Source organism: Rissa tridactyla, chromosome 3 (assembly GCF_028500815.1).
Source record: "Rissa tridactyla isolate bRisTri1 chromosome 3, bRisTri1.patW.cur.20221130, whole genome shotgun sequence".
NCBI classification, from domain to species: domain Eukaryota; kingdom Metazoa; phylum Chordata; class Aves; order Charadriiformes; family Laridae; genus Rissa; species Rissa tridactyla.
In genome coordinates, this window is record NC_071468.1 from 40,601,334 (window position 1) to 40,614,981 (window position 13,648).

General features: G+C 40.9%; 1 protein-coding gene across 2 annotated transcripts in view; it reads right to left on the reverse strand.

Moving 5' to 3' along the window:
* The window catches only part of EFCAB2 (EF-hand calcium binding domain 2), a 35,277-nt gene that overhangs the window by 11,281 nt on the left and 10,348 nt on the right, over window positions 1–13,648 (reverse strand). For both annotated transcript variants that reach the window (XM_054195942.1, XM_054195943.1), the window contains exon 2: window positions 2,343–2,427. In XM_054195942.1, the coding sequence (XP_054051917.1) occupies window positions 2,343–2,427 (85 nt within the window). The remainder of the gene's footprint in view (window positions 1–2,342; window positions 2,428–13,648) is intronic.

Sequence of the window (13,648 nt, forward strand, 5' to 3'; positions counted from 1 at the left end):
ATCATGAAAGCCCTTGACTCAGATTGTGTTGTAAGCAGCATGAAACAATACCGTCTTCCTCATGCTTAATTTCTTACTAACTTTTATTTGCATTAGGAGTCATGCAATACCAATGCTGGCCTCTCAAGCCAGGGTAATTTTCCATATTCTTCACAGGAATCTGATATTTCAGGCAGCAACATTCATACGTCTGCAATTGTGGTTAAGAATTGTGCTGTACTGCCACCTTCTGATACAAGATAATAAACCATTAATAATCCCATTATTGTGATACAGCCCCACAATATGAACCTAGGAACAATTAGACAATAAATTGTTGTTCATTGTCAGTAACTGTATTAGGATAAAAATTCATGTGAAATTGTGCATTTATTATGTTAAATAAGCTTTTGAACGTCTCCTCTCACATGTTATGACTTAGTGACTGAATGAATACATTTTAAAACAGCCTATTTGTACAATTTCATTGTTGTAACATTTTCTCAAACTCTATATCCATAAAATAATAGAGTGAGGAGTGTAGCAAACTTTACAGCTATTTAGCCAGGACTGCAGAGGTAAATGATAAACGAATAAGCAACTAGTCCAACATGGTGCAGTGAGGGCTTGGGGCTCCCCAGGGCTGGTGGGGTGGCAGTGGCAGGAGCTCCCCGTGGTGGATGGCAGGGCAGGACCCAGCAGCCAGGGCCTGTCCTATTGCCCAGCCCACTTCTGTGAAGTGCCCATAATTCCTTAAATTTAGAGGCACTAGTAAGCATGCATTGTTAAAACCATCCCATGAACATTTTGCACCTCTCTTGCCTCTGTCTTATAATGTAGAAAAGATGTTTGGAACATCTAAAGATGTTTTCCAATTTGACTTTGTGAGGAATGTCTAATGACAACAGTTTCACCAGTTCTCACGCTCCTTTGCAGTGTCTATACTCAATAATTGATTTATAACTGAAAGCTCTGGTGATACTCTTGTGAAAATAGTAACTGGAAATATGAAAACTTACTTCAGTAAATTTTAATGACTACAGCTTACGACAACTTCAGAACCTGCTCAGTGAGACATAAATTTGTGTTTTATGTATTTTCTAACAAAAGCCATATTGCTATGTGGAGGGATGCTTATGCTAAAACAAAGTTAAAGTAGCAATGTCAAATATTAAAACTTTTAAAATACCAGAATTAAGATTATTTAGGAATTTTTAAATTGGACTGCCTTTTGCTGTGTATCTTGTAGCCAATTATGCCCTGATCAGTCTAACAGTCCATATTTTTATCTTCCACTGAACTTTTTCTTACTCCCTCAGACATACATTTTGTTTGTATTTCCATAACATCGCACACAAAAGGTATAGTGCATGCAGTTCTCCCTCCTGACTCCCATCTGTGCATCCCATTCCCCCAGTTCTGGTCATCCTATTTCAAAAAGGAGAAAGCTGAACAAGAAGGAGCACAAAAAAGAATGGCCAGAGCTATGGAGTAGAATCTCCTAAGAGATCAAACACATCCAGACTCTTCATCCTTAAACTACTGTGGTGGAGGACGGATGTGACAGACGGCTATGAAATCATTAATGGTGTCAAGAAGATTAATAGAGAACAATTGTTTGCTATTTATCATAAGACCAAGAAAAATCAGGTGCCGTTCTAATCATAATGTGGCAGATGTATGAAAGCCAACAAGAAATACTGCATATTTGCTCAATTCCTTATATTCTTCCCCCAGGTAACTACAAGTAGCTCAGATGAGGGTGCTGGGCTAAATGGACTTTTAGTGCAATCAAGTATGATCATCTTTATTATTGTTGTTGTTGTTGTTATTATTATGTTATATAATCAAATTACGTGCAAGTTTCTTCCAAGTCTCCTAAAAACACCTTCCTGTCAGAGCCACATCCAACTCCCATATTAACCCAGAGGAAGAGGGACAAGCAGGATGCATTTCAGCTGGAGACATCTACTGAGAGCAGGTGACACACACTGGCAGGGACACACCCTGGTGTGCCAGGCCTATCCCGAAAGCGAGGGGATCCATACAGGATCCGGGACCTGTAGCATCAAATGAGCTATCAGAGCAGAGATTTGCCAGTAATAATTGTGGCCTTAGACTTCTTGTCTAGCTGCAGTTTCTTCTTGCCTCTTTACTCCACCAGTCCCAGCATCCCTCTCTCAAGCCAGTTTCAACCACTGAACAATGCAAAATGTCTTTTAAACAAGCAAAGACATAATTGCCCAATCAGGGACAAAAGGACTGTTTCAATTACATTTTCTGATAGAGCAGAGGCAGGTTTAGGGAGTTATTTATCTCTGTACTAGATACTGTAATATTTCTGTGGGAAGATATTTACAAACCTGACATCCACAGTTTTATTGCGTTCATGGTCAAACACCTCAAAAGCTTCCATAATCTTTTTCTCAATTTCAGCTACTGCGACATCTGCAAAAAAGAAACATAAGAAAAGAAAAAGAAAGATTCACTGAGCCGTTGCAACTGATTTATTTCCAATTTGAGAACTGCAACAGCAGAACCACCAAAACTGATAAAAGGGCAGACAGGAAAGGTACTTTGAAAAAGCGTAAGTTATTCTGAAAAAAACCCCCACTCTAAATGCAGAATCTGTCATTTATATTAGCAATATGGCCTTGCTATGGCTTTGCAGCTACACCAAGTCTCATGGTAATGGTGCATCTCAGCTGCGTGATCACCTAGCTGTCCAGGTGTGGACCCTGCTCAGGGTGTGCCCAGCTCCTTCTGGACCACAAGCCCTTCCTGGATGCCATGGTGCCAGTGGAAGGAGCAAGGTGAACCCAGGCCCAGGCTTGCCCTGAGATGGGGCTGAGTCACTTCATCCAGGTTCCTGCATCCAAGGAAACCTAAGTGCTCTCATGTCCACTAAGTTAGCCATAATGTATGAAAAGCTGAGAACCAGCAATAGAGAGATGGCTACGATACATGCACAGTGAATATGTCTCATGGTAAATAATTTATTGTAACAGTTTGGAAAGGAAGACAGTCTCAGGGAAAGGAAAGGAGCAATTTTCTGCATTTGCTTTTTTTATCTCAATCTCAAAGAATGGGGAAAGAAGAACCACAAGTTATCACAGTTATATCTCATTAAAGCCAGAAATATCATACTTGGGGTAAGTGAAGTACTAGGAAATAAATTCTGAAGAGAAAAATGTAAAGAGAGGAAGAGGCCCATCTCAAAAAAAAGCTCCCTGTCAAGGAAACCAGGATAAATAGTGAACTGTTTTGCCCATTTATTAATGTCATTTGTCTCCAAAACACAGGATATAGGAAATCAAGTGCTATGAAGTTGACCTTTTGGTTCCTGTGACTAAATACAGCCCCAAACTCCAGATGGCAAACCAGCTCTCAGGAGGCAGCATTTTGTGAGCTAGCCCCACGGCCTCCACAGAGACACCATAGGGAACGTGGCTGTCTCTTCTGTGTTCTCAACATGATGATAAAAGCATAACTCTTCTCTATCAGAACAGATTTATTTTCTTCTTTAAGCTCATCTGGTGTTAAAAGTGTTTTTGAACAGCTATGACTAGCATTAAACCACTGGACATTGTTTCCACTGACATAACAAATCCATACCTGGTTTTCCACAATCCAAATATTTTAAGAATCCCTGGGGCTGCAGTCTACAGCCATTATTGTCATTTACTCTCTTGCCCTCATGACAGAAATGTCTGTTTTCTGGCAAAGGGTATCAGAACTGAAAGACACATTGGCTTTGTGATGTCCCTGTTTTTATCTTGACCCATGAGCTTTTTCATCATATTTTCTCCCCTTGTGCTGCTGAGGAAGGCAGAGAGTGGCTGGGTGGGTGCCTGGCAGCTGCTCAGGGTCAACCCAGCACAGGCTACAAGGACTTCAATATAGTAGTGGATTGACCCAATTATAAAGAAGTACTTTTTCATATAGGAGAGAGGTGCATCCCCTTATAAAGGTACAGGTGCCTGCTGCTTTCTGTCTGTGTTTAGTACTGAACTCCCCCAGAGGACACATAAGGAGAAGAGAGGCCTGTATTCCTCTTTCTGACTCTATTCCCCTCACGGAAGCATGGGCAGCTACATGTACAATGGATTGGAGACTGGAGCTCACTGAGGAAGATGAGACCTGTTCAGTCCCCAGACAGGACAATCTGCAGTTTTTCATAGCTTGACACTAATCCCTGCCTTTTATGTGCTTAAGCACTACGAACCACATTTAATTCCTTTCCAAAAAGCATAGTTAAATCTAAGTGGACCTGATTCCTTGTAGAAGGGGCACTAAAGACTTACTCTCAAACTGCTAAATTTGATGGGAGTTTTTCAATGACTTCAAGAAGTCCTGGATCCATTCTCCAGTGTAGACTGTTGGAGCTTAGTTCTCGAGATCAGGCACTTCAATTGTACACTACAACTGGCAATACAGAAATGCTGAAGGAATATTTATAGCTGTATATTCTTGGCTTGATGAGCGACCCTTCTGTAGAAATAAGAACTAACCAGGGGAAAGCAGGGAAACATTTACAGTACTGGGACTATACAGCCATCCAGCCTTTTCAAGCTTTGCCTTCCATGAAAATAGTATACACTAATCTTACCTGTTTCAAGAGTCCTGGCAAAGAAAGATCCTGATATGAAATTAACTCAATGGTTTAATCTAGGTATTAGATAATCTATATTTCTTCGAAGAACTGAGAGAAAGTTGTGATTAAGAGCCATATCCATGGAAGAAAATATAATACACTGTGGTCCTCTCAAAGACTCTGTGTGAAAAGAGTGAACACCTAATAAGCTATTACCTAGATCTCTTGTTGTCCCTCTAGGGATGAAAGTCAAAGATGCTCAACACAGTTCAGCATGGCAAAGCCAGTGTCATGGTTTAACCCCAGCTAGCAACTAAGCACCACACAGTTGCTCGCTCACTTTCCCCCATGGCGGGATGGGGGAGAGAATCAGAATGGTAAAAGTGAGAAAACTCGTGAGTGAAGATAAAGACAGCTTAGTAAGTAAAGCAAAAGCCACACATGCAAGCAAAGCAACACAAGGCATTCACTCACTGCTTCCCATTGGCAGGCAGGTGTTCAGCCACCTCCAGGAAAGTAGAGCTCCATCACACGTAACAGTTACTTGGGAAGACAAACGCCATAACTCTGAATGTCTCCCCCTTCCTTCTTCTTCCCACAGTTTTATATACTGAGCATGACGTCATGTGGTATGGAACATCCCTTTGGTCAGTTGGGGTCAGCTGTCCTGGCTGCGTTCCCTCCTAACTTTTTGTGCACCCCCAGTCTACTTGCTGGCATGGCAATGTGAGGAGCAGAAAGGTCTTGACTGCCTAGCAACAACCAAAACCATCAGTGTTTTACGAACACTATTCTCATCCCAAATCCAAAAAACAGCACTATACCAGCTGCCAGTAAGACAGTCAACTCTATCCCAGCCGAAACCATGGCGGCCAGTTATCTGAAAACTTCTATGACTCACTCTAAACCTCTCTTTGGGAGGGAGAAAAAGATGGATTCCAGCTCTAGGCTAGGTAATGGATAAAGGTTTAAAACGACCCCTTCAAGAAGGGCATCAAGAGATCAGACATGCAGCTAACACAGCAGATGTGATGCTCTAACGTACTGAAATCTTTCTGTACAAAGAGAGTCTGCTCCATGGGTAGATAAATGAAAGTTTCATGTTGTCCTGTGGAGCAATTTTTTTAGCAGTTTTTAGGACTGAAATACCTACGCTCTGATTGAATAAAAGATTTCACTCGCTTATTCTACTAACTAGAAAAACAATACATAATACCAAAGACAAAATTATCTGATTTCTTCTAATGGCTGAAATAAATAAATATTGAAACATTCCATGCCAAAAAGTATTCCATTACCTACACCTACTTATCCCCTCAAATGCATCCTTTAGGGATGACATACTATTTCCATTTTTATGCTGCTAAAATGCTTCAGATACTTTTTTTTTCTCATTTTCTTGTTCTCATTTATTTTCCTACCACATAAGCAATAAGAAGACAAAATGTCTTAAAATGCATTCCTCAGATACATTAACTGAAAAGCGTATTCACTATCAGTTCCCTTTCCTGTACTATCCTTTGCTATTTTCCCAGTTTGTTTAGCATGAACTAGATAAAGCTCTAGACGCTGCCTGTTAAGTAAGACTGGCAGGGAGCTGGGAGTCCCAAATTAATTCTGCTGGTTCTTTCAGACTGAATTGTTCCTTTTCAGATTGTCCAGACTGTTCCCCGGCACTCTGAGGCCCATTTGAAGCCAGCTCTTAAGCAGCACACCTGCCTCAGTTGTGACATTTCTTCTTCAAAGACCACAGCTTCAGTCTTTGTAGGGAACAGAAGCAATTAAATAGATGTGGCTCTGCCAGACTCTTGAGTAATGAGCATTTTAAAAAGTGATTTCTAGTTGATACAATTTGCTAGATTCTACCATTCATTTAACTCTATGAGCTTGCTTTCTTTTCTTCCTTGGGGCCAGTTGCTCTGATGGTTCAAAAAGCCAACCCTTCCTTTCACTGAAGATAAACTATGCGCAGAAAAAAGAGTATCAAAAGGACAGGTAGGCCAACATTAAACAACCACCTAAAATGCTGGGGAACAGCATCTGTCTGCTGCTTACAGGAAAAGATTTAAATGAATCCCACTGCAGCCTGATGAATCTATTTACAAAATGCGAAACTCTGGAACTCTTTTCATGCTCTGTAAAGAGTAAAATTAAGGGCTGATTTGTAGAAGCACCAGTGGACTTGATTTTATTACTTAGTGTTGCTGCTGAACACACCTGAAACATTAATCTTTATAAACATTAATCTAGGTGTATTTTAATAAATATAGTCAATTTTATATTTAAACTCCCATATGCATGTGGACACCTCATTAATTACTGCATCCCCTCTTCATGGTACTATGTTATGGTCACAAGCAGGTGTGAGGAAACCCCTGAGGTCTCTGGTGACAGGAACTCTTTCTCACAGAGAGCTGCCTCATGGAACTAGTCAGTCTGAAACGACAAGGGACACAACTGGGTAACCCCAACTCAGTGACAGACAGTTTTAGAGTCATCTACATGTTGTTTTTCTGGTTTTATTTAAAAGTGTTGTTACCAACAGCTCTTTTGTAGACTTCCCCATTCAATAACTGGGTCTTATGAGCAGGAAGTACAGAATTGTACCCATGGATACGTACTCCAGCACCTTTTCTTCTCTTTCCCGCTAGCCATTATTTCAACCCAAAGGGCAGGCAGCAACATTGGTTCTGTCAGTTGAAAAACCAGGAATGGGATGCAAAGACTGCCATGAAGAAAAAGGAACATTTTTAAGAAGGCAATGGGCACGAGAGGGGACATGACTGTGCAGGCAGACACATGAGAAAATGTGAGTCTTAAAGCCCCCTGCAGTCTCCACTGGAATTCAGTGAACCTTCTCTTTTTGCTCACAGATCCAAGCTACAGTATTTAACCACCCTCCCCTCACTGCTCCAACACTCTTCCATAAAGCCCTATGACCATCCTTCACAAATCCTAGCTCTTCCCATCATCCCCAAAATCACAAGTAACACACTCTGTCTTGCCATACAACGCCAATCGAAGAGGAGAGGTGAGAAGGGGGTTGAGCTATGAGGTATATCTGAGGTATATCTGAGCCAGCCAGGGGTGGAAAAGGTACAAAAAAGTAAGTGTGAAGTCCCTGCTTAAAAAGTGATCCTACTGCACGATCAAAAAGAAAGGTTTCACCAACAAGCAAAAATAGCTAAACAGATCTTATTCCTTGCAGCTTTAATATGGAGTTAAAATCCTAGAAAGATGCAGGAACAGTTTCCCGGTAAGAAGTAAGATTGGTGCTATTCTTGAAGAATACCATGTTCCCTTTAAGGGCAATTCCCAATTTATTATCTAGGTATACAGGGCAAAAGGACGAAAGAGATGAGCTAAAAAGCAGAAGAGATTTGTCTTTGATTTTTCACTGTTTCATCTAACCTCATCCAAAATCCTTCACAAAACCACTACTGGAAATCAGGGCATAAGAATTGAAAAAAAAAACAAAAAAAAAACCAAAACCAAATCTCACTGTAGTTCTAATGAGAAGCATGCAATGTATATTTGCTTAAATACAAAGCAAAAAAAAAACCAATAAGAGAATTCATAATCGCAACTCTGAGGAGGTTATTGATTAGCTCTTATGAGATCTAATTAGGCTTTTAAGCAAGTGTTAAATGTACTGCCACCTAGGTCAAGATATTAAAAAGCTGTCACAATACTCAGCATCACCAGCACAGGTGAAAGCTCAAACACTCTCAAATAAGCTCGTCTGTTTTATCATGACATTGTGTTTCCAGAAGAAAAAGGAAAAGCCGATATAGTGTCATAAAATGAATTCTTGGTGATGATATCAGTGTAAGGTGTTCCCATACTTCCGCTTCTCTTTCCTAACTCTAAAGCAAAGTATGCGACTCCCTAAATTGTTCTGCCACAATTGTTCATGTCGCCTTCAGGTTAAGTGTGGGGAGCTTGATTGACTTAAAAATAATTCAGAAACCTTGCCCCACCCCAAAGTAGAAAACCTTACAGCATTTAACTAATTCTATTTTAAGGAAATCACTGAGGAAAAGGAACACAGAGAGAAAACAATCTTGAGGCCATTTGAATCTGACTTACTGGCAAGACCTTTTTGCTCTATAGAATAAAAGGCATACATTAGTTTTTTTCTAGTGACCTTCTTAATTCCAAAGGAAGGTTAATGTACAGTCAGTCTAATATGCTGAAACAGTAATTGTATGCCATACTCTAAAAATATTGAGGCAAGAGAAACATTTTTTCTCTACTCTGTACCTCCTATAGCATGTATGATATCAATATATTAGATACCAGAAAAGGAAGGAAAAATATGATTAAGCTGTAAGCTTGCATAATATGCAGCGTTGTTTCTTTGTGTCTTGTGATACATAATGAAATAATTTAAGATATCTGCTCATCGAAGAGTCTTCATTCTGTAAAGACAAATCAAGCAGATTTTCAAGAAAAACAAGAGGTTTATAAAGCAGCTTCGTTTCTCCAGAGAAGGGATAAACCCATTCCTGCACTGCAATCTGAAAAAAACTAGGTTGACACAAAATATTGATGGCACCAATCGGAAATGTGTCACCTGAATTTAGCCATTCAGATTGAATGAAAAGACAAAAGATGCAGCTTCATGAAATTTGGTACGTGCTAGTTCCCAAGAAATGAACAGACTGAGCTCGTCACTGACAGTGGTACCTACTCCAATCTGGGGATCCAACCTATGGCCTGCAGACTCAGTAAAGGGATAATCCTTTCTTGGATGAGAAGCATCCCATGTTATCACAGATGATACGTAGGCAATCTGAATTTTAGTCTGTTTCCCTATACAAGAACAGAAAAGCTTAACTGGTTTCTGCAAAGGCCACTTTCAAGCATTCTCAAAGAAGCAAAAATGAAGGCTCAAGAACAGCAAAAGCTTTTTCTTTCATGTTTTTCAGAATTGTTGAGGACTAGCTATATCATTGCTCCCTATTGTTTATGCTTGTCACAGCATACACCATGTGGTATCCAGATAAACAAGCAAACCCCATCAACAGTGTTAATCAACAAAACCAAAACCCGACACTCATCATCATCTATGGGAGCAACCTTGGACTAAGAGCATAACCTCACCCTATTGTCATACCTCTTTTCTTAATGGGAGTACCTGTGAGAGCTGAAAAATTACCTGAAAAATTTCCATCACAGTAACTGCCTTACGTAAAACTAATAGAAAATAAAAATAAAGGGACTATATTTAAAAATAGATACACAGAATGGAGCTCTCAGTGTAGAGCAATCAGAACAACATTGCACAGCCCCATGGCACGTGGTGTGAATAACCATGAGAACAAAACCACCATCAGCAAATAGTTTTAGAAAAATCAGGTAATTAATTTCATGTCTGATAATAAAATACAGGCTGTCAGTGTGATGAAGGCTGTGGCAAAGTTAAGTGCAAAAGCTACTTCAAATTCTGACACAAAAATATTAAACACCGTTTTTCCTTTTTGTCTTCTTTACATAAGACAATTGTAACGTGGGCAAAATATATAATAAAGTAATGTAAAAAATTAAGCACTATCTTGACTCCAGCATTGGCTATGGAAATGAGATTACTTTATAGAATTAAGCTAGTAATAAAAAAAAAAAATAAAAAGAGTTCAGATCAACCACAATGGAAATATTTTGGTTATTTCACTTAGAAGTTGACAAATTCATTAGAGATTTTTAAAAATGATATAACAACTGTGCATTTCAACCTCAAAGTTGAAAATGCAACCATATACCAATATGCAAAGTATATCCAGTTTGTGACAGTCAGTTGGCAGCAACTAATGGAGCTACAAGTTGCCAGTAACTTTACCTGATGAAACAAGATATCCTGAATATTACCTAGGTTTTGATTGTTTAGTAGATGGTATTTTAAATGCCATGGCATTCTAATCTATCATAGATTCAGAGATGTTTTAATACATGTGGGAACCAAAACTAAGAAAACTAATGGGGCAATTAACAAAGTAATTCAACTGTTGAGAAACAAAGTAAGTACAGAAATTATTGCTGCCTTGATAAGCAGTCAAGCTTCTAGTTGCTCATAAAAATCTTAATCTAACTGACACTATAACATAGAACAAAGCAGGCTATGGAGGATGCCGTGTCAAGCTGGAAAAAAAGCCATAAATAATCAATGCCTTTCATCACCTAGTATATCCAAAGGTGTTTAAATCCATAGTTCACACTGCTTCCAAAACACAGTTCATATTAAAGTGTCATTGATTTGAAAGGGACCATTCACAAAGTTCTTGTCCCAGTTATCTCTCCCCGGAGGTGTTGGAGTCACAGTCAATCTTGCCCACTCCCCTCCCTTCTGGATCAAATATGGTTCTTCATCAATGGAAAAAATATTTCTTTCCCTCGGCAGTACACATCCTTCTAGGTCATCAAACCCATTTTAATGCTGTCACTTCTGGTTGCTCTTGCAAGATGTCATTATTTTGCCTGGTCTGTGCTGGGCAAACAGCCCCCACACCAGTCCACAGAGGTCACTCTGTATCCTCAGTACTTGATAACTCATACCTATCTGCCCTGATTCATAATGATATAACAGCCTGAACAGCTGCTGCATTAAACCTGACTCTCACATCCTCACCAGGATCCTGTTTGCCTGCTCTGTCCAGAGCTTGCTCTGTATTTCTTAAAGCCAGGGGATGCAGATGGCAAAGTATGTCAGCATGAAGCCCCAGTGGAACTACAACTACTGCCCGGGCTTGCTGCAGATAATGCATTTGCCTATGGGAATGGAGAAGGGCAAATTAAGAGGGATACCCTTGCTACTTCTAAAAATTCCTTGACAGATGCCTGCTGTAACACAAAATTCTCCATATGCTGGAGGGGACCGATAAACCACTATTTTCTGCATCACTTCCCATACTATGACCCTGACAGTGTCCCTGTGCCCAGGCTTCCAGAACTCAGACATTAATTTCCCTGGAGGAATTTCCCATTTCTTTCTGGAGGTCTCCAGAATGGGGGATTGCAATTTGTTTGTCAAAGAAATAAAAGGCTTAAGGACTTCCTATATACAAAATGTAAACCAAACTTACTCTAAACTTACTGAAACTATTTATAACGAAGCAGAACTTGCAAGTGAAGAGAAGAGGGGCTGGGAATGTTAAATGTTAGGAGTAGCTCAGTGGGACTGGGTCCCAGCAGGAATCCTGCTAATGTTACACACTGCTGCTTGCAGTCTGTAAAACTCCACTAAGGAGGTTTTACAGTCTGTAAAACTCCACTAAGGGCTGGACATGGGGTAGGTTTGTTGGTGAGGAAAGCATATGGAAGACGGACTGCAACTTTTCTGCCACTGAACAAAAAGCAGGAGCACGCACTGAGGATGTGGTAAGGGATACAATTCTGCCCTTCCTATTACCTGGCTGAGCTCCCTGCACAGAAATGCACACAGGCAGAGGTAGCTGACACCACTGGCCAACTCTTCTTGCTTTGCCCTGGAGCACTGTTGCCTCTGGGACAGTACTCCTTTGCTCTGCTGAACCTCCTTCCCCAGCTTTGTGCATTTGTCATCATCATCTTTGCCCCTCTTCAGGTGCCACATGTGACTGTGTCCTTGTCAGTCTAGACCCAGCTCCAGGAGATTAGACTTATTTTTCGGGAAAAGGGAGTAATTAGTCTCTCCTCTGCCCTACAGGCAAGAAAATCCTTCCTCCTTGCTGTTCAAAGAGTTCCTGAGCAGCTTGTTGGTGAGGGCAAGCTAAGTGTACATCCAGTCGTGGGACATATGAGGGAAGGATGCTACAATCATACAGTTTGCCAGGGAAAACTCCATTCCCTTGTAGGCAGTTATTCTGAGTAATGCAAAACAGGTACACATCAATCCATGTCAGTCACAGCACTTCATGCATCTCAAGAAAGGCTCAACAAAATATGCCCCGATGTTTTTATTGTACACAATCTGTGCAGTTATGCTATATTTACATATATATCTATATATACTGAAGCACCATTCTTCATAAGAATCAGCAGAGAAGCCCGCAATCCTGGGAAATGATGAAGGAATACTACCTAGCTATACACAGCTAGAGTTCAATTTTCTCAAGCCTCTGCACTAGCTGAGGTTTGATGAGTGATCAATTTTTTTTTTTTGGTGGGATGGTATGGAAGGAGTCTTTCCTACTTTCACTGCACAAAATGAATTTATGATTTGGTCTGCATCTGCCAAAGAGGAGAAACAGAGGTGCAGTGGCTGGCTGGGATGTAGCATGCACCATGTTCCAGGTCAAAGCAATTACGATAAAACAGACCCTGGCAGGGACTCCTAATCAGCCACAAGCCCAGGCAGTGGCCCATAGCAGCACCTAGGTGAGCTGGGCTAGTCCAGGCCTTGGAAATGCAGGTGTGCAGGCTGGAGCCAGGACTTGACTACAGCACAAGATTTTCTGGCTGATGAAGTGTTCTGGACGTAGCAGCATGCCCAGAAAAAAAAAAAGTCAGAAAAGAAAACCACAAGTTGGCCTAATTCAGGTTAAAATTGCAAGACATTCTGACATTTTCTATGTGAGTAATTTGTAAGCCATGCTACAGCATTCCTTTTACGTATTCAAGAAAAATGGTCCAGTGGAGGCCATCATCTCCTTCCTTGCTGGTGGCAGTAGGCAGAAGCCCTTCCACCAGGAAATGGCAATGCAAGTTGGGATTCCCACATACACAGCAGCACAGGCAAGTTTCCTGCTCTCTGTTTTAACCAGCCAGGATGATACTGTGCAGGTGGATTACTACCTTTAAGTAGCAGGGAAGCGCACAAGCAAATACTTGGCACCCAGCCCTCCTCCAGCTCCAACTTACTGTTGTTCTGCTGCTGCTCTAAGGACTATGTGCAGGTCCACCAAGCCACAGCCCCAAGCTCCTCCTGCCATCTCCCACTGTCCCCCTGGCTGTTTGGCGTAGAATCATAGGGTTGGAAGGGACGTCTGGAGATCATCTAGTCCAACCCCCCTGCCAGAGCAGGGTCACCTAGACCAGGTTGAACAGGAACGTGTCCAGGCGGGTTTTGAATGTCTCCAGAGTTGGAGACTCCACCACCTC